Source organism: Chiloscyllium punctatum, chromosome 8, assembly GCF_047496795.1.
Source record: "Chiloscyllium punctatum isolate Juve2018m chromosome 8, sChiPun1.3, whole genome shotgun sequence".
NCBI lineage: Eukaryota > Metazoa > Chordata > Chondrichthyes > Orectolobiformes > Hemiscylliidae > Chiloscyllium > Chiloscyllium punctatum.
In genome coordinates, this window is record NC_092746.1 from 51,252,587 (window position 1) to 51,272,976 (window position 20,390).

Here is a 20,390-nt window from a genome sequence, read left to right on the forward strand (position 1 = left end):
GTGCAACCCACAAGTTTGAACACAGAAGTCTTCACACTACAATTGAATTCATGTACGCAAGGTTGGTTTTTCTGCAACAAGACATATTTTTGCAATTTATCTGAGACTCCAAGTGAATCTGTCACAATTCATGTTTCCCTGTTGATTTAGTTTCATCAGGTTCATTAATATTCTTGTTTGAAAAAAGTATGTCAATCCCATCTCTGGGGGCCATCAATGTCAATGTGGTGCACACTGGTTGTTTGCTGCTCAGTTCATACTTAACCTTCCTGTCAATGCTTAACATGTTGCTACAAACTCAGTTTTCTGCTATTATCCCAAAATAATTCTTTATCGTTTGTTTTTTGTATGAACAGCAAAAACAATTATTGTACCAGGCATTAAAATTTTGGGAAAGTATTGCTGAAATAACTAATTACAGGACAAAATATAAGATTTTCTTCCCATGTTACACCTCAGGAAATTTAAAGTGAAAATTAGGAGTTCAGAAAAGATACAGGCAAGAGAAAGCTTCAAACTCTGCTTTGATACAATCTTCACCTTTAGACACCCTAATGGCAGGACCACAATAGCAAGTGAAAAAAACAGACACCAACCAAACAGGCACTAATTTTAAATGTATATGAAGATAATACGGTAAAGTAGAGATAAACAACCGTTTGGAGACCTCTTCACAGTCAAATAATTCTGAAGAGCAAAAAAAAACTCAAAAAGAATGTCAACACAATGTTTTGGCAAGCTTTCCCAATATCTGCACAACTGACTGAAAACAAGTTTGGAGTTAATGCCTGAATTTTCTTCTTGCAGAATAACAGTGAAACAAGCGGGACAATAGGCAATGGTAAATTTCTTTAAATCCAATCTGAGCTGGCTAGCACTTACCCTTTTCCTTTACTGCACAGCATGTTCAAATATGGTAGCTTGCAGAACACAGCAAGTTGCCCCATTTTCCAGTTTTGTGCCCTTCTATTGCTTGTTCCCTCATCAGAAGTGTGGTGGTAATAACCCCTCAAGGGAATAATGAAAGGTTCTCTCGTGTCACTCTTTGGGAAAGAGGGCCATCACCTGAAATCAGTTAACTGAGTAATAATCATGTTCCATTGTCAGAGCTCTTGTAGCACAATGGTAGTATCCTTACCTCTCAGCCTGAAGTCCCACCTGCTGCAAAAGTGTATAATATCATCTCTTAACAGGTAGATGAGAAAAATATATTAATCAATTTCACATGGACAAGTAGTGGGATGGACAGGCAACAGGATTGCATTAGTATAGCCCAAATCCTGAACATTCATTCTAGTAAAAGTTAGGAACTGTAATAATATCTAGGTAGCGCTGAAGACTAATACTCCAAACCTAGCCATTTCCTTGTCAAACTATTCTCATCTTGCTATAACACTGACACGTGTCCAATACAGGGTATCACTCGCTAAAATTATCCTACACACAGAACAGATAAAATTATTCTGACCAATTACCATCCACTAACCTAATCATCAGCAACTGATGGAAGGAGTAATCAATAGTATTAGCAATCAGTAGTTACTGAACAAAAATCTGAACTTTGACTCAGTCCAGCTTTCACCAGAATCATTTGATCACAGAACATCCCATACTGAGATCTGAATGTGAGCACTGAAAGACAGTGGAGAGATGGAAGCAGCTATCCCAATACAAAATCAACATTAGACCACCTCTGCCATATGTAACATTCAGGTCAACAGGGATGAAGGTGAAATTCCCTATTATTTAGAGTGACACACACACACAAAGACAGATGGGGCTGTTTGTTGGATTCCCTCGAGGAAATGTCCTCTGTCTAACTATTGAACTGCTCTGCATAAAGTGAGGAGTCATGCTGTTCACCAACAATTCCACAGGGTTGATTGCTAATCACTGCTCTTCCAATCATGGAACAGCCTTCCATCACTTCTGGACAACATCCACACTTATATTCTCAAACAGTAAGTAATATTAATGCCACATTAATGCCATTGCTATCAAGTAAATGTCTAACTGCTTCTCCTAAGCTTCAACACGCCATGCTGACCAGAAGCACAGAGAGGATGCTACCTCATGGTGGCTACCTCAAGACAAGTAGACCACTCTGTAGTCCCCAACCCCTCTCACTATCTACAAGGACCAGGTCAGGAGTGTAATAGAATGCTTACTGCTTACTTTGATGGACACAACAACGTTCACATCTGCCAATTAGAGTCAACATTCCAACCAATCAGCACTCTCCTCACTCGCAGTATAAATGGTGGTTTCTTTTTACATTGGTATTGTTAGAAATTGTTCTGATGAGTGCAAGGTGAAAAACTTCAACAAAATGTGCTTTTCCTTCAAGTTATATAAATGACTTGGATACAGGATCTAATTGAATGGGAGCTAACTTTGCTGTTGACACAGTGTTAGGTTGGAAAGCATGTTGTGAAGACACAGAAGGAGCTCTCAAGGCTTAGGTTATCTGAGTTGGTGAAGATGTCACAATTGGACTATTACGTGAGGAAGAGTGAAATTATCCATTTTGGCAGAGTGAATTCTAAGAAATGTATTACCTAAATGACAAAAGGTTGCAGAGCGTTGGGCTGCAGAGAGTCTGCCCTCTAGTATGCATCACAAAAAGTTCATGTGCACGTATAGTAAGTAATCAGGAAAGCCAAAAAAATTGTGCTATTTATTGTGATTGAAGTTGAATACATAAGTAGGGGAATTGTGTTTAATCATTGAGTATTTGGGAGATTACACTTGGAATACCATGTACAATATTAGACCCCTCACTTCAAGAGAACAACAATGCTTTGGAAGTAATTCAGAGATGGTTTGCAAGACTTACACCTGTAAGGGATGATTTGGAGGTGCCGGTGTTGGACTCGGGTGGACAAAGTTAAAAATCACACGACATCAGGTTATAGTCCAACAGGTTTATTTGGAAGCCTTAGCTTTCGAAGTGCTGGGCACCTCACACCTTCAATGCATTATCTGAACTGACACGGCACCTATTGTTAATGTTCACTTGAGAATGTGACTTTTTTAAAAAAGTTATGCGATTTACATACGGAAGAACTGAAACCAACATGGACATTCTAAAAGATGAGAGACAACAAACAATCCAGGTCTCTTTCAATATATAATTTCAGTTGTTTCACACTGTAAACATTTGCTATAAATTCTGTGCTTTATGATCTTTTACTCCAAAACCACTTGATGAAGGAGCAGCGCTCTGAAAACCAGTGCTTCCAAAAATACCTGTTGGACCATAACCTGGTATTAGGCAATTTTTAACACTGAAATGGATAGCTTTGTCTAACAAGGAAAGGTTGCATAGACAAGGCTTGTATCCGATTGAAACACAAGACCCCAAGGGGTCTTGACTGGTGGATACCAAAACATCAGGTGTTTCCTCTTGCGAAGAATCTAGAACCAGGGGTCACTGTTTAAAATAAGGGATCACCTATTTTAAACAGAGATGAGGAGAAGCCTTTTCTTTTTGAATGTTTGAGTCTTTGGAACTTTCCTCCTCAAATGATGGTGAAAGTGGAGTCCTTGAATATTTTTAAAGTGAAGACAGACATATTCATAACAAGAACAGGGGTGAAAGGCTGTCAGGAATAAGGAGTAAACAGGTCAACCATGATTTTACTGAATGGTGGAAGGGCCAAATGGTCAGCTCCTGCTCCAAATACTTTATGCTTGTAGGTTCCACATCCAAGATGGCAAAAAATTTATGGAGCTTCACAATACATAATTGAATAACAAAGTTCTATGTCAAAAGAGATATTAGGAGGTACTAAAGTTTGGTCAAAGGAATAAGTTTTAAGATTGGTCTTAAAGGTTGAAAAGAGATAAGACAATGGCTGGGGTTTGGGGAGCCAATTGCAGATAGTTGGAGCTAAGCAACCAAGGGCATGACCGCTAACAGAAGGATGAAGGATGGGATGTAGAAGAGTTAGTGAAATCCAACACTTGCTTGTATGCTGGCATGTAGAGCTATAGGAAGTTATGGTGATAGGAAAGAGTGAGATGACAGGAACAACAGTTGGCTATTCAGCCCTTGTAATCTGTTCTACCATTCAGTTAGATCCTAGCTGAGCCGCATCTTAGCTCCATCTACCTGCTATGGTTCTGTAACCCTTACAGTCCTTGTCCAACAAAAATCAATCAATTTTTAAAATGTTTTAGGGCGGCACGGTGGCTCAGTGGTTAGCACTATTGTCTCACAGCACCATGGTCCCAGGTTCAATTCCAGCCTTGGGCAACTGTCTGTGTGGAGTCTGAACATTCTCCCTGTGTCTGTGTGGGTTTCCTCCAGGTGCTCCGGTCTCCTCACACAGTCCAAAGATGTGCAGGTCAGGTGAATTGGCCATGATAAATTGCCCATAGTGTTAGGTGCATTAGTCAGAGGGAAATGGGTCTGGGTGGGTTACTCTTCGGAGGTGTGGACTGGTTGGGCCGATAGGCCTGTTTCCACACTGTAGGGAATCTAATCTGATCTATATATTCATCGAATCGGGAAAGATTTACACCATGAGAAGAGGCACTCTAGCCCATCATGTCCATGTTGGATTTCTGTGAGAAACTCAGATAGTCCCAATCCCCATCTTTTCACAGAGCCAGTAGAAAAGCAGAGGCAATGCTTCCCACCTGGAACAATTTCCAAAAAAGAATGGCATTTTAGATGGTTAAATCAAGAAAGTAACCACTTTTAATTACCCTGAACACCTCACTCAGAGAAGCAAAATAAACCATTTTACTCCCGAGTGTCAGCAAAAAGTGGGTTTCCTTAATACAATCCAGCTGTACATCATATTTCAATTTTATTAGTTCTAACCAATACAAAACTATAGATTTTCAAGGCAATCAATTCATTCTGCAGTTGGAACACAGGATACGTACCGCTATAAGTTAAAATATGATGTGTTGCTTTCTGACACTGCTGGTACTCCAGTAAAACAGATGATCCACTGATTCCAAATGTTCCAATCACCACTCCGAGTAAAAATGCCCAAAACCAATTGATCTTTATTGGAACCATGGGATGATGAGCAATTTCTGTCAGACTGGCTTTACATTTTTCCTCTATGCATCTGAAAAGGCCTGTATAAAAAAATAAACAATAATGTACTCATTTGTTTCCACATCTAATATACTTTTGTTGCATATTGTAAGTTTTAAATACTGATCATTTTATCTGTTTATACGAATGGCTTGATGTTTATTTTTATTTACTCATGGGATTTGGGCATTGTTGGCTGGTATTTATTGCCCATCCCTAGTTGGCCTTGAGAAGGTGATGGTGACCTGCCTTCTTGAACCGACGCAATAGATAGATCCACAATGTCATCAGGAAGACTGTTCCAGCATCTTAACCCAGTATCTGTGAAGGAACAGTGATATACTTTCAAGTAGGATAGTGAGTGCTTGGTAGGATATTTTATATGACATCATTGATACTATTTTGAAACAACTTGGTACAAAAATGAAAATAATGTGCTGTTAATTGACAGATTAACACAGTAGGTTTATTGTTGCAACCCCTCTCCAGAATGTGTAAATCAACATTAGCTTCTTCTTAGCTGCATCTATCACGCAAAAGGCGTCCCTAAAGTTTTTTTTTCAGACAAGCCCACCACCTCTCAGATGTGGAATGCCTACTAAGTTCTTTTACATTTTCACTGCTATTTGCAATTTACAATTAAAAAAAGAAAAATTAAGCAGGCTAACATTGTTATTGTTCACTGGAATTGCTCTTTTCAATGTATTCACTGTGTTTCCATCTACCTACAGCCTGATTTGGTTTCAACACAAGTGTTTTATTTTGTTTTCCCAATATGATCTCTTTAACAGTCATAGAGTGTACAGTATGGAGACAGACCCTTCGGTTCAACAAGTCCCATTTGCCAACATTTGGCCCATATCCCTCTAAACCCCTCATTTTCATAGAGCCATCCTGATGCCTTTTAAATGTTGTATTTGTACACGCCTCCGCCACTTCCTCTCACAGTTCATTCCAAACACACACCACCCCCGCATGAAAAAATTGCCACTTAGGTCCTTTTTGGATCTTTCCCCTCTCACCTTAAACCTATGTCCTCTAGCTTTGAATTCTCCTACACTGAGGAAAAGACCTTGACTATTCATCCTAACCATGGCAGTCATGATTTTAAAACTTCTATAAGGTTAGCCCTCAGCCTCTGATGCTCCAGGGAAAATAGCCCCAGGCCATTCAGCCTCTCCCTTTAGCTCAAACCTTCCAATCCTGGCAACATCCTTGTAAATCTTTTCTGCACCCTTTCAAGTTGAACAACATTTCTCCTCCAGCAGGGAGACCAAAACTGAATACAATATTCCAAAAAGGGTCTAACCAATATTCTCTACAGCTGCAACATGACCTCCCAATTCCTATACTCAATGCACTGACAAATAAAGGCAAGCATACCAAAAGCCTTCTTCAGTATCCTGTCTACTTGTGATTCCACTTTCAAGGAACTATGAACCTGCACTGCAAGGTCTCTTTGTTCAGGAAGATTCCTGAGGACCTTACCATTAAATGTGTAAGTCCTGCGCTGATTTGCCCTTCCAAAATGTAGCACCTCACATTTAACTCGATTAAACTTCATCTGCCACTTCTTGTCACTGGCATTAACAAAGACTTGGAAACGTACCATTATATAGCTCTTCTTGATTACTGCCGACTGACAATTTCCTGAATGACTAACTAACCATTTGGGATGCTTCAGATCTTTCCCAGGGTTCAATGTCAATGCTGCGAAGGAATTGTGTGTTCGTGCACTGGTCTGACCCACCTGAAAAACTGCTGCTTCTTTTGATTAGAAAATCCAAGAAGCCACACTGTATTACAAATATCAAGCCACTCCCCACATGGAAAAAGGCTAACAAAACCCCAACAGATCAATCCCTTTGACTAGTTTTTCAAACAGTCAAATATTCTGGAAGGTTTCATTCTCAATCTCGGTCAATCTGTAACCACATCTCCGTAATGACTAATACACCTCCTTAATGACTAATACATCTCTTTAATGACTAATTTAACAATCCATTTTATTTCTATCTGTTAAAATTCACTTTTATATAATCTGATTCAGTGCCTTTGAGGAACTCTTTGATGACTCAACTATTTGCTCCCAAACCTACACTCCTCATGTTTGCAGAAATAGATGTTTTGGTTCACAGACATTCTGGTTAATTTGATTGAATTTTTCACCTCCCAAATCCATCCATGCCTCTCCCCACCAAATCCTGTTTATGAGTTTAAAGCTTTATCTACCATTCTAGTTATTCAATTTTCTTGTTTCTCAGAATGTGGGCATCACTGGCAAGGTCAGCATTTGTTAGCCATCCATAACTGGGTTTATGATGGTGCCACTAGGGCATTGGTTCCAGTTTGCTTCAAGCAGGGTTCTTGCCAATGGTAAAACCCTCATACAGTAAAACCCATGCCTCCCCCACCATTCTTTCAGCAACTCATGTAATCTTCTACTTCCTCTGCTAATTTGCACAAGGTTCAGGTAACAAGCCTGAGATCATCATCTGTATGACTCTGTGCTTCATCTTAACCCAGCTCCTCAGACTTGCTCAGCAGAATATCATTTCTAATTCTAACCAAGTTGTTGGACCACAACAACTGAGTACTTCTCTAACTTGTGGGAACCTGGGCTCCAGGTATGCAGCATAACTTACGGGTGTCTTCTTCATGGCAGCAGAGAGGCCTGGATATCTTCCTGTCTGTATTGTCCCCTATCATTCCCATGTTCCTTTTACTCTCTACACTTGAATGGTCAACTGTACCACAGTGTCCATCCATCCATCTATCCCGTAGACTTTGGTCTCATTAACAAAGATGTCAAAAACCTAGCCCCGCTAGATAAAATCAAAGAATGGGTATATCAGCGATGTTGTGACCTGCCCGATCCACGGACACAGCCTCCGTGTCTGACTACTACCCAGTCCAATACCACCACCTAACCAGGAGGGGGAGGGGTATGTGTCACCTGAATCCAAATGTCTGAATAACTCTCCTGGTCCTTGAAACCCCACAATATCTGCAGCTCCGATCCCAGCTCCACAATTCCATACCAAAGTTCCTCAACTTGAAGACCTTGCCTGCAGATGTGTTTGTACAGGGTTTTTAATGTTCTCTTAGTATTATTTATTTGTTTAAACAGTTAAAAAGTTTTCATTCATGTGACATCTTAATGCAAATAACTGAGTAGTTAATGAACCTTAAAGTATGGTCCTAGGCTAAAGTGTTAAAAACCATTAAAACATGCCAACCAATCTCTTTCCAATGTCTAGATTAGTTGTTAAAAGTCAAGTAAAGATTAAAGAAATCTGTCAACACTAAAGTGCCAGATGTCGCTTTAATTACAAAAAATGCTGCTTTTGAATGCTCGATGGTTCACAGTACATTTGTATATCACCAAGCTGCCAGTAGCTTGGCAACTTAATGTGGAATGCCTTTCTGGCCTCTGGCCAGCATGTATTAGTTTCAGCAGATTGGTGCTGTCTAGTCCCCCTCCCAAATAGTGCAGCTTATATTCACTACAGTATGAGTTCAACTAGTCAGCAGCATTGAGTTTCTCACTGAAAACAAAATTATTTATTCCAGGGAACTGAGGCAATTCTTTTGAATTCAATGGAAAAGATATATTATTTTGGCAGCATAAAAAGAACTTGACTCAACATCTAGTCTGCTTCACACCTAAACGGAGCATATCTGATGCTGAAAATGGATGTAAAACATAAAATAACACACCAGTCCTCATCATTTCAGTGATTATCTTGAAAACAAAGTTCAACCTCAAAAAAACTGGTATTCCTTGATTTTAAAGGATAACTTTTGATACAATAGTTCATACATTCTCATGATGTAACAATTCTGTTGTGATTATATTTAGGAAGTCAATAGTAAACTGTGAATTTTTTGATGACATAATACATGGCAGCAAAGTTTGTGTGGTTTATTGAGGTCAGATAAATCTCAACTTATGAATTTCTTTAAACATTACCAGCCATTCATTTTATACTGCAGTCTCATTTAAGAAACAATACTATAACTGATAGATAAGAGTTGTAATTACAAGATTGCTGCACTAAAACATAAATTATAATGTTTAATTGCAAAATTAATTATGGACAGAGAATGAACTGAAGAACTGTTTGTCACAAATTTAGACAGTTGTTTGTAGAACGTAATTAGCTCTAACGTGGTTCTGGTCCCATTAGTTTAAATGGTGCAGCTACAGTGCGATTTTCTTAAAACATGAGATTGCACGAGAATGGAGCTATCAGAACTGACTGGATTTTGTTTTCTTTTCCTGATTACATTTTTAAATACCTGCTCAAAAAATGCACGTATCTATAAGTGTATCAAATATCTTTTCACACTCTGTGTACTGAACAGTAACAGAAAGCGAACTAAAGAGTTCTTCCTCTGTGCATTATTTATATCGAGAAACGGTGGAAATACTGAAAATCTAGAACAATTAAATCAGAACTCTGTGAAAGCAACAAAGTAGATTAGTCAGAACCTGTGAAAGAAATGGTTACCACTTTACTTTTAGCATCCATGCTCATAATGAACTGGAAAGATAATCAAGTGTGGAAGAGGAAAAGAAATGGAAGGGAAATGCAAGAGGTGAAATAATCACAAGGAGAAGTTAATGGATGAGTGTCCATCAACAGCTTCATGGAAGAGCAAGAAATGTCAGACAGTATAAATCAGCGGATTAGAACTGGAATGAGTGGATTACCTTAGGAGGAAAGGCTAGACAGGCTTGGCCTGTATCCTCTGCAGTTTAGAAGAGTCAGAGGTTACTGAACTGGAACATATAAGATCCTGGGGAGGGGGGGGGGGGGGGGGGGGGACCTGACTGAGTGGAAAAGGAAAGATGGGCCAGAAATGAGGTTTAAAAAAACACACAGGTACCTTAAAACATTAAACAGAGAACAGTACAGCCCTTCAGCCCACGATGTTATGCCAAGCATTTACCTTAATCTAAGATCAATCTAACCTACACATTACTCAAATTACTGCCATCCGTGTGCTTGTCCAGTAGTCGCTTAAAAGTCCCTAATATCTGACTCTACTACCACTGCTGGCAGTGCATTCCACGCACCCACCACTCTCTGTGTAAAGAACCTACCTCTGACACCTCCCCATGCCTTCTTCCAATCCCCTTAAAATTATGACCCCTTGTGACAGCCATTTCTGCCCCTCATTACCTTGTACACCTCTATCAAGTCTCCTCTCTTCCTTCTTCTCTCCAATGTGAAAAGCCTTAACTCACTCAACCTCTCTTCAGAAGACCAGCCCTCCAATCCAGGCAGCATCCTGGTAAATCTCCTCTGCACCCTCTCGAAAGCATCTACATCCTTCTTATAATCAGGCCACCAGAATTTGACACAATATTCCAAACCAGAAACATCTGATTCCAAAATTGTGCAGTATGTCCATCAATCCCAAAAGGAGTAAAGGATCAACTCTCTCCAATGCAGAACACACTACTAGAGCTGAATTCAGATCAAATAGAAATCCTCAAATTTCTTCCCTCCCCACTGACAGTGACAGATTTACCCCACATCTCCTGAGCCCTCTGCTGAAAAGAAAATGTTCTCAATTTGCTTTATATTAATATCCAGAGAAGAGAGCTGCAAAGTATCCAAATATCACCAAGAGATATTGTTCCTGAAGTTCTAAAGATTAAGCAGTTCTAAAATCAATGAAAAAGGCAATAGGGTGGCAGCTAACCAAACAGTTGCCATTCATTTTGTGGCAAAGTTCAAACTTGGGGAATCAGGAGGTGGAGGGAAATCCAGGAAGGGAAGAAACCAGTCATCAAATGAAACTTTTAATAGAGTCATAGAGATGTACAGCATGGAAACAGACCCTTCAGTCAAAATCGTCCATTCCGACCAGATATCCTCATCTAATTGAGTCTTTTTTGCCAGCACCTGCCACATATCCCTCCAAACCCTTCCTGTTCATATACCCATCCAGATGCCTTTTAAATGCTGTAATTGTACTAACCTCCACCAATTCTTCTGGCAGTTCATTCTATACAAGCACCACCCTTTGTCCCTGATATCACTTTTATATCTTTCCCCTCTCACCCTGAACCTATGCCCTCTAGTTCTGGACACCCCCGCCCCAGCGAAAAGACCTTGTCTATTTATCCTGTCCATGCCCCTCATAATTCAGCCTCTCCCTGTAGTTCAAATCCTCCAACCCTGGCAACATCCTTGTAAATGATTTCTGAACCCTTTCAAGTTTAACAACATCCTTCCAATAGGAAGGAGACCAGAACTGCATGCAATATTCCAAAAGTGGCCTAACCAATGTCCTGTATAACCGCAACATGACTTCCCTACTCCTATACTTAATGCTCTGAGCAATAAAGGAAAGTATACTAAACGCCTTCTTCTCTACCCTATCTACCTGCAACTCTACTTTCAAGGAGCTACAATCCTGTACTCCAAGGTCTCTTTGTTCCCTAGGACCTTACCATTGTGTATAATTCCTGCTTTGATTTGCCTTTCCAAAATGCAGCACCTCACATTTATCTAAATTAAACTGCATCTGCTACTCCTCAGCCCGGCCCATCTGGTCAAGGTCCAATGTAATCTGAGGTAACCTTCTTCACTCTCCACTACACCTCCAATTTTGGTGTCATCTTTAAACTTACTAACTGTACCTCTTATGCTCACATCCAAATCATTTATATGAATGACTAAAGGTAGTGGGCCCAGCACCACTGGTAACAGGGCTCCAGTCTGAAAAGCAACCCTCCACCACCACCTTCTGGTTCTACCTTCGAGCCAGTCCTGTATCCAAATGGCTAGTTCCCCCTGTATTCCATGAGATCTAACCTTGCTAAACAGTCTCCCATGAGGAGCCTTGTCAAACACCTTACTGAAGTCCATATAGATCACATCCACCACTCTGGGTGAATAATTAATTCACTGAAATTTGCAAGATCAAAGCAAGAAGCTGCACTCACAAATTTGTCAATATAATAGAGGAATAGGACTGGAAGATCCTGCTGTATTGATGGAATACATTTTACACGTCCTGTTAAAAGCAGTAACTGGATTTCGCATGGGGACAACATTCACCCAGAGGGAGTGAGGAGAAGTTGTTTTGGTTAACAATCTCAGTTCGGCACAGGTGAGTACTGAGAAATAGGGACTGGATGGATTGCTCTTGAAAGAATCATCCCAATAAACCATCGAGATGCAAAGGGATTATTCATCATAAACTGCCCCTCAACTTGAAGAGGACACCTATTCAAAGTCTCAAGTTTCTGCCATGGGTCATTACGTGACTGGACAGGCTGATCTCTGACCTGTAGATCTTTGGCCAAATAGGAAAGTACATCTTTTACATGATAGAATCTGAAGTGCAGGATTTATTTCCTGTTCTTGGCTTCTCTGCTGCTCCTTTCTTTATTTAATTAAAATCTTGGGAGTCAAAGCTTGATGCAACTCGATGGACAAGTTGTCATCATCCTGAAAAATTCATAGCAGACTCCTCCCATTCATTACTAATAAATTACGCTTGCTTCAAGAACAGCTCAGAGAGTTGTGAAATGTTTTCTTTGTTCTCCCCTGGAACATTGGCCAATTGATAATTGAGGATTTACAGTTTCCAGCCATTTTGCAACATGTCCTGTCCATCAAAGTTCATATTGCAGAAGATATTCCTAAATACTCATGGAGCTGGCTTCAGAAAGGATACTTGCATTTGTTTCATGGAATTCCCATTGATTTGAGCAAATGTGTAGATGCATTGCTGATGGAATTTCTTTCACGCTCTGTACATTCTTTCACTCACTGATACATAGTCTGGGCTTCACTGAAATACAGGAGTGTGACGATGAGAACTACTCTGTACACCAGGGTTTTTGTCAACTTTCTTTGTTCTTAAAGACTCAATGCAATCATTTGTAAAAGGCTGAGCTGGTGCAAATGATCTAGTGTTGGATCTTCTCCTCAATGATAGCCTTTTGAGAGAGGCTGCCAAGGTATGATAAATGTTCAACATTTTCCACAGTCTCCTTCAACAAGGTGAGACAGTTCAGAGTTGGAGTTTACAAAAAGGAGAGGTGATCTTATTGAGATTTATAAAGTCCTGAGGAAACTAAGAAGGTGGATTATGAAAGAATATTTCCCTTGTGGGAGATCCTAGAATAGGGGATGGAGTGGAGTTTAAAATACAAGATCTCCCATTTAAAGTGAAGATGAGGATCCTAAATGTTTGGAAGTCTCTTGCTAAGAATGTTGTGAAAGCAGGTCATGTTTTTAACACAGAGGGCAACAGATATTTACTAACAAATGTTATCAGAATAGGCAGAAAAGTGGAGTTAAGACCACAATCAGATTTGTCATGGTCTTATTAAATATGGAAGCAGACTTCAGGGACAGAATGGCCTATTCCTGCTTCTATTTCACCTGTTAGTGTAGATGGTGAAATAACTCCTCAGAGTCCGATATACCGTCACACAGTTACCCTTCATTTACACGTGGAAAGTCTATTAAACTGGTTCAGTTCACTCAGAGCTAGCTCTCAGAATGTCAGAATATCTGACACTTCTCTTTTTATCTATCAGCCAGGGCTCCCTGGTTGGGCCAGGTTAACAGCCCCAGTCAGGGAACACATATTCTGTGAGGTCCACTTGACCTTGTTGCAATCATTACAAATGGGAGGTGGAATATTGGCTGACCAGATGTGGATTGATATATGGGTTTCATTTCAGCAACATTCAACAACAGATCGAGGTTACTGTATGCTGAAGTGAAATGATTGAAACTGGTTTGCAAATCTGGTGCAGAGTGGACAAGGTCACTGCAATCATTCACAAAACATAGCTCATATGTGTCTGTGGTGGTCAGTCTAGTTTTAGTATGCAGGCGACTGATTGAGATTAAAGAGTATTCCATCCAAATAGTATCTAATACTGACAGCAAATGGCAGCTGATCATTGATAAAGTCAATAACTACTGCCAGGTGGATCATAATGGGTGGGTTTACATCAGATTTTGAGAGTGCCTCTTTCAGATTTCCCTCTCAATTCAGGTAAAGTTGTATCATCATGAAGCAGTTGAAGGATTGTTAACCTAAATCTTTGGAGCACAATCCACAGATGCTCACGATTAACTTGGTCAAATACTGTAGTTAAATTGAGGAATACAACGAAGGGTTTGTGCTTTTGTTCCTAGCTTTATCTTGAAGGGTCTGGCAATAAAGGGTATATTGCAGATTCCATTGAAAGATCTGAGGCCACACTGTGTCACTGGGAACTTTTGTCAGTCACAGGACATAGCTGACTCAGGAGAGTGCATGAGAAATTTTTGCTTTCCATGGGCAAGAGAGAACTGCCTCACTAATTTCTTGCCTTCTCACTGGCTGCAGTGCACCAGGAAGGTGTATCTCACTGAGGGGAATGTCAATTTAGAATCTTGATACCTTTCACATGATGACTGCAGTTTGGCTTTTTAGGTGGTCACCCTTGAGATTATCCATAAGTATACAAACATTCCAACTTGCAACATTTAAAGTTTTCTGTCACCACAAAGGTAATGATCTTGCCAGGTGTGGGCATTCACACCCAAGCCAGACAGCTTATCATAAGCAATCAGCAGCCAAGGGGGTGGATGTGTTACTGTGTGATACCAGTGACATCACTCTCAATCCCGAACTATGTGCCAGTCACATACGTGGCAAATACATTGGATGTGCATTAAACAAGTGGACATGTCTCAATGTATATTGAGGGGCAACTCAGTCAGTGGTGTCAGCATTGTAAGTCAAGGGCAACCTCCAATATCAGTCAGGGAACTTGGGGGCAGTGAGGGTCAAGGGGTTTGTAGTCTGAAGTGTGTGTCATGGTCAACCCTGAGAGTCCAGTGCAACCACTCTGGGGATTGGCAGGAAGACAGACAAGAAATTGTACAGTTATCAGTCAGGGGCTGGCCACTCATCTTTTGGTGCTGTCCATTGAAGTCACTCAATAGGTTGGGCCACACTCAATTTGAGCGAGGAGGGTATTCACAAAAAATAAAGGGGGTTATTAGGGGCTAATGCTTTAGGAGAGATTTGGAGGCAGCACGCTAGGAGTTAGAGGGAAATATAATTGTGAAGGGGGTTAACTCAGTATAAAAGGGGCAAGAGATGATAGAGCTTAGAATGGAAAGGGGTCTTGCAGAAGTAGGGGGAATGGTTGCCATCGACAATCAGCATCCTTGCTTTAGTGGGAACACTGCGCACGACTAAATCTGACATGTTTATTCGATATAGTAGGCGCTGGGATGTAAAGTGGGCAGATGGGTTGAGTGGAGACTTGTTGAAGTTCAAAGTCTAGTGGGTTGATGAGAAATTCTACCAAAAGGGGAATATGTACATTTGGGGGTTCATCAATTGTAAGAGGCTGGACCTGCATCTCAATGATTGATCAGTGACCTGTTTCCTGTCTATAACAACAAGTGAGCAATGGAGATGAAAATGGTTGTAAATACATTGGAGTGGGTGCGATAAGTATTTCTTTCCGTGAACGAAGGGACTTCATTTTCAAGTGATGTGAGTCCCTTCAAAGGACAACAAAAGTATACACAGATACCCTACAGTCCAGGTGAAAACACCTGTGAGCATTATATGTTCTCTGAACATGATGCATTAACCTGCAGTGGGCATCTGAGAAAACTCACTTAAGTTACCAATATGACAGAGAGGCGATGGTCTAGTGGTATTGGTATCGGATTGGCAATCCAAACACCCAGATAATGTTCCAGGGTCTCAAGTTCAAATCCAACCATGGCACTTAGTCGAATTTGTATTTACTAAAACTCAATTAAAAGTCTAGTGAAATAACTGTCGTAGAAGCTCGTCTGACTCAGTCAGGGAAACTGTCTTCCTTTCAGTTGAATCACTGGTACAAAAGAGAACAAAGAAAAACAAATATGGATGGACCACCTAACATTGATAAACAGCCCTGTTGACCCTGCAATGTCCTCCTCCCTAACATCTGGAAGCAAGTGCCAAAATTGGGAAAGTTGGCTCACAGATTAGTCATAGTTCTACTCATGGAATCAATCCCAGACAGCCCCCCCCCCCCCCCCCCCCCGCCCTCCAATAACCATTTGCTGGATGTGTCCTGTCCTACTGGCTTAACAGATCCAACAGAGGTGGCAACAGAGGTGCGCAGTCAGGATGGTCAACATTGACTTCAGAACCCATGAAGTCTCACGGCATCAAGCCAAAGAGGGGCAACCCAGCCTAAGCTAATGTTAAACAGCTCTGAACATTGCAAACTAATAGAATGTAGTCTTGGTGGGGGATTTCAAAGACCATGAAGAGTGACTGGGCAGTAACATACTGATTGAGCCCTAAGAGTCATAGCTGCTAGCTGGGACAGGTGTGAGGGAACGAACAAGAGGGATAAATATACTTGACCTCATCCTCACCAATCTGCCCAACATAGAGGTATCTGTCCATGATAGTATCAGTAAGAGTGACCACCACACAGTCCTTCTGGAGATAAAGTTCTGTCTTCACATTGAGAATACTCTCCATTGCGTAACGGGGCACTATCACCACATTAAATGCGATGGATCTCGAACAGATGTCGTATCTCAAGATTGGGTATACATGAGGCGCAGGCAAATTGTACTCCAACACAATTTGCAACCTCATAGCCTAGCATATACCCCACTCAACTTTTTGCATCAAACAGGGGATCGATTCTAGTTCAATGAAGCTTTTTTATTCGCTTGAGGAAAGTGGGCATTGCTGCCTGGTCAACATTTATTGTCCGTCCCTAGTTGCCTTCAAGAAAGTGGTAGCACCTGTCTTCTTGAACCACTGGCAGTCCACATGTTGTAGGTTGACCTACACTGCCTTTGGGAAGGAGTTCCAGAACTTTGACCCAGTGACAGTTTAGGAATAGTGAAATATTTCCAAGTCAGACGATGAGTGACTTGGAGAGGAACTTACAGGTGGTGGTGTTCCAATGTACCTGCTGCCCTTGTCTTTCTAGATGGAAGTGGTTGTGGGTTTGGAAGCTGCTGTCAAAGGGTTTATGGTGAATTTCTGCATTGCATCTTGTAGACAGTACACACTGCTGCTATAGAGCATCGGTGGTGGAGGGAATGGGTGCTTGTGCATGTGATGCCAATCAAGCAAGCTGCTTTGTCCTGGATGATGTCAAGCCTCTTGAGTGTCGTTGGAGCTGCATTCATCCAAGCAAGTGGCAAGTATTCCATCACATTCCTGACCTGCCTGGATGATGAACAGGTTCTGGGGAGTCAGGAAGTGAGTTATTCGCTTAAGTATTTTCAGCCTCTGACCCGCTTTTGTAGACACTGCTTTTATGTGGTGAGGACAGTGAGACTCTGGTCAATGGTAACCCCCAAGATGTTGATAGTGGGGGATTCAGTGATGGTAATGATATTGAATGTCAAGGGCTATAGTTATATTGTATTTTGTCTCTGGTCATTGCCAAATATTACTTGCCATTTATCAGCCCAAATTTGGATATTGTCCAAGACCTGCTGCTTTTGAACATGGACACTTCAGTATCTGAGAGGTTGCGAATGTTGGTGAACATCATGTAATCATTGGCGAACATCCTCAATTCTGACCTTATGAGGGAAGGTCACTGTCAAACCTGGCACATAGGAAGTCAGTGAAGAATTTTCCCCGTTACCCATACAAACAGTTTCGAGAACAGTTTCTTTCTGCTGTTAACAGACTTTTGAATGGACTTGTCAAATGTTAATGTTGATCTTGCTCTCTGAAAATTCTGTGCAGCTGTAATATTGTATTCTCTACTCTGAGTTCTGAGGAAGGGTCACTTGAACCAAAATATTAACTCTAATTCTCTCCACAAATGCTGCTAGACCTGCTGAGCTTTTCCAGTAATTTCTACTGTTGTCTCAGATTTACAGCATCCATAGTTCTTTTGGTTTGTATTCTGCACTCTGTTCTGTTAGCCTGAAGCACTTTGTATGGTACAATCTGCCTGTACAGCATGAAAAACAGCATTTTTCACTGTATCGCCGTAAATGTGATAACAATAAATCAAACGCAACCCCACTAACTCCAGTTTTGCAAGGGCTCCTTGAACCACGCTCAGTCAAGTATGGCCTTGATGTCAAAGGGTGTCATATTCCCTTCACCTCCAGAATTCAGCTCTTTAGTCCATGTTCTAATCAAGGCTATATTGAGGTCAGGAGCTGTGGTCCAGCCGGAAATTAAACTGGGCAGGTTATTGCTGAGGTGGTGCGTCTTTATATCACTGTTGATGAAATCTTCCATCACTGTCCTGATGATCAAGAATAGACTGATGGGCCATTAAGTGGCCAATTGATTGGTCCTGCCTTTTGTGTACAGGACATTCCTGGTAAATGTTATAACTGTACTGGAATAGTTTGGTTGGGACTGCAGCAAGTTCTCAAGCACATGTCTTCAGCATTATTGCCAGAATGTCAAGGTTCATAGCCTTTGCAGTATCCAGTACCTCTAACCATTTCTTGATATCACATGGAGTGAATCAAATTGGCTGAAGACTGGTATCTTTCATCTTGGGTACCATTACAATATGTCAAGATGGATCATCTGCTTGGCACGTCTGGCTCAAGGTTGCTGTGAATCCTTCAGCTTTACCTTTTGCACTGCTATGATTGGCTCTTCCATCATTAAAGATGGGGATATTTGTGGAGCTTCCTCCTGCAGTGAGTTGTTTCATTGTGCATGACTGGATGTGGCAGGCCTGCAGAGCTTAGAACTGATCTGTTGCTGTGGGATCACTTAGCTCTTTCTGTCACTTGCTGCTTATATTGTTTGGCATGTAAGCAGACCTGTTTTGTACCTTCACCTCATTTTTAAGAATGCCTGGTGCTGCTCCTGGCACATCCTCCTGCACTCTTCATTGAACCAGGTTTGATCCCCTAGCTTGATGGTAATGGTTGAGTAGGGGATATGCTAGGCCGTAAGGCTGCAAATTATGCTGGAGTACATTTCTGCTGTTGTTGATGGCCCACAGCACCTCATGAATGCCCAATCTTGATAGTGCCACACAATATGATGGAGGGTATTGTCAATATGATGACAGGACTTGATCTCCACAAGGACTATGTGGTGATTGCTCTTACTGACACTGTCATGGATAGATTCATTTACAACAGACAGATTGGTATGGATAAGGTCAAGTATGTTTTTCCCTCTTGTTGGTTCCCTCATCCCCTCCTGTGGACCCAGTTTAGCAGCTATGTGCTTTAGGACCCGATCAGCTCAGTCATGAGTGCTGCTGCTGAGCCGCTCTTGGTAGTGGACATTGAAATACTCCACCCAGAGTGAATTTTGTACCCTTGCCACGCCTCAGTGCTTCCTCCAAATGTTGTTCAATATAGAGGAGTACCGATTCAACAGCAAAGGGAGGATGGTACAAGGTAATCAGCAGGAAATTTCCTTGCCTCTGTTTAACCTGAAGCCATTAGATGTCATGGGGTTCGGAGTCAATGTTGAGGATTTCCCAGAATATTATGGACCAGGCCAGACCCCCTCAAAACATTTCAAGATGGTAGCATAGACCCTAATGTTACTAGTTGTTTTGAGCAGGTGTAAAGTGGATACTCCAGGAGTGATGCAGCTGGTCAAAACACATCGGTTTTAAACAAAACAGAACTTATTTACAGAGTACCAAATGAAACACAAACAAAAGGGAACAGAATGCAGAATAACTTAACCTATCCAAAAACCCAACAGATTACCCCAACTTAACGATGCTGTTCCAAATTCCTGCAACAATCCCCATAAACACCACTTGGCAAAACAGGTAAAATCAAACACAGGGTCTTACAGGAGAGAAAGAGAGAGAGAGAGGGTGGGAGAGAGAGAGAGAGACGGAGAGAAAGAGAGAGGTGACAGACTGATTCAGCATGGTACACCTTCTTCCATGTAGCTGTTTCTTTGACCAGCTTAAACTGACCAGCAGCTCTGAACAGCCATTCTGCTAAAACCAAACCAAACCAGAGAAAAGCTGAGCTGGGAGAACTGGCCACTCCCCTTTCATTGTACAAGTGTTTTTTTTAAAGACTCGAAAGCCTTTTTTCCTGAGGCAGTATTTGTTAGCTATAACCAAACTGTCCTTAAAACCCATCCAAACCAGATACCCCGGAACCTCTGCGTTTACGACTACTCTGAAAAAAACCCAAGGACAATATAACCTTATTAAAGGAGCAGCAGCATCACACAGAGCAACTCCCACCCAACTGTATAACATTGTGTCACTACCTCTGCTGGGTCTGTCCTGCCGGTGAGACAGGACATGTCCAAGGATGGTGACAGTGTGTCAGGAACATTGTTTGTAAGGTAT

General features: G+C 41.2%; 1 protein-coding gene across 1 annotated transcript in view; it reads right to left on the reverse strand.

Annotated features, from left to right (window-relative positions):
• LOC140480214 (semaphorin-5A-like) overlaps nucleotides 1-16,588 on the reverse strand; it is a 96,118-nt gene extending 79,530 nt beyond the window's left edge. Inside the window, 3 exon segments of the mRNA XM_072574934.1 lie at nucleotides 636-687; nucleotides 4,897-5,097; nucleotides 16,480-16,588. Coding sequence (XP_072431035.1) covers nucleotides 636-687; nucleotides 4,897-5,097; nucleotides 16,480-16,588 — 362 coding nt within the window.
• Nucleotides 16,589-20,390: the final 3,802 nt, after the last annotated feature.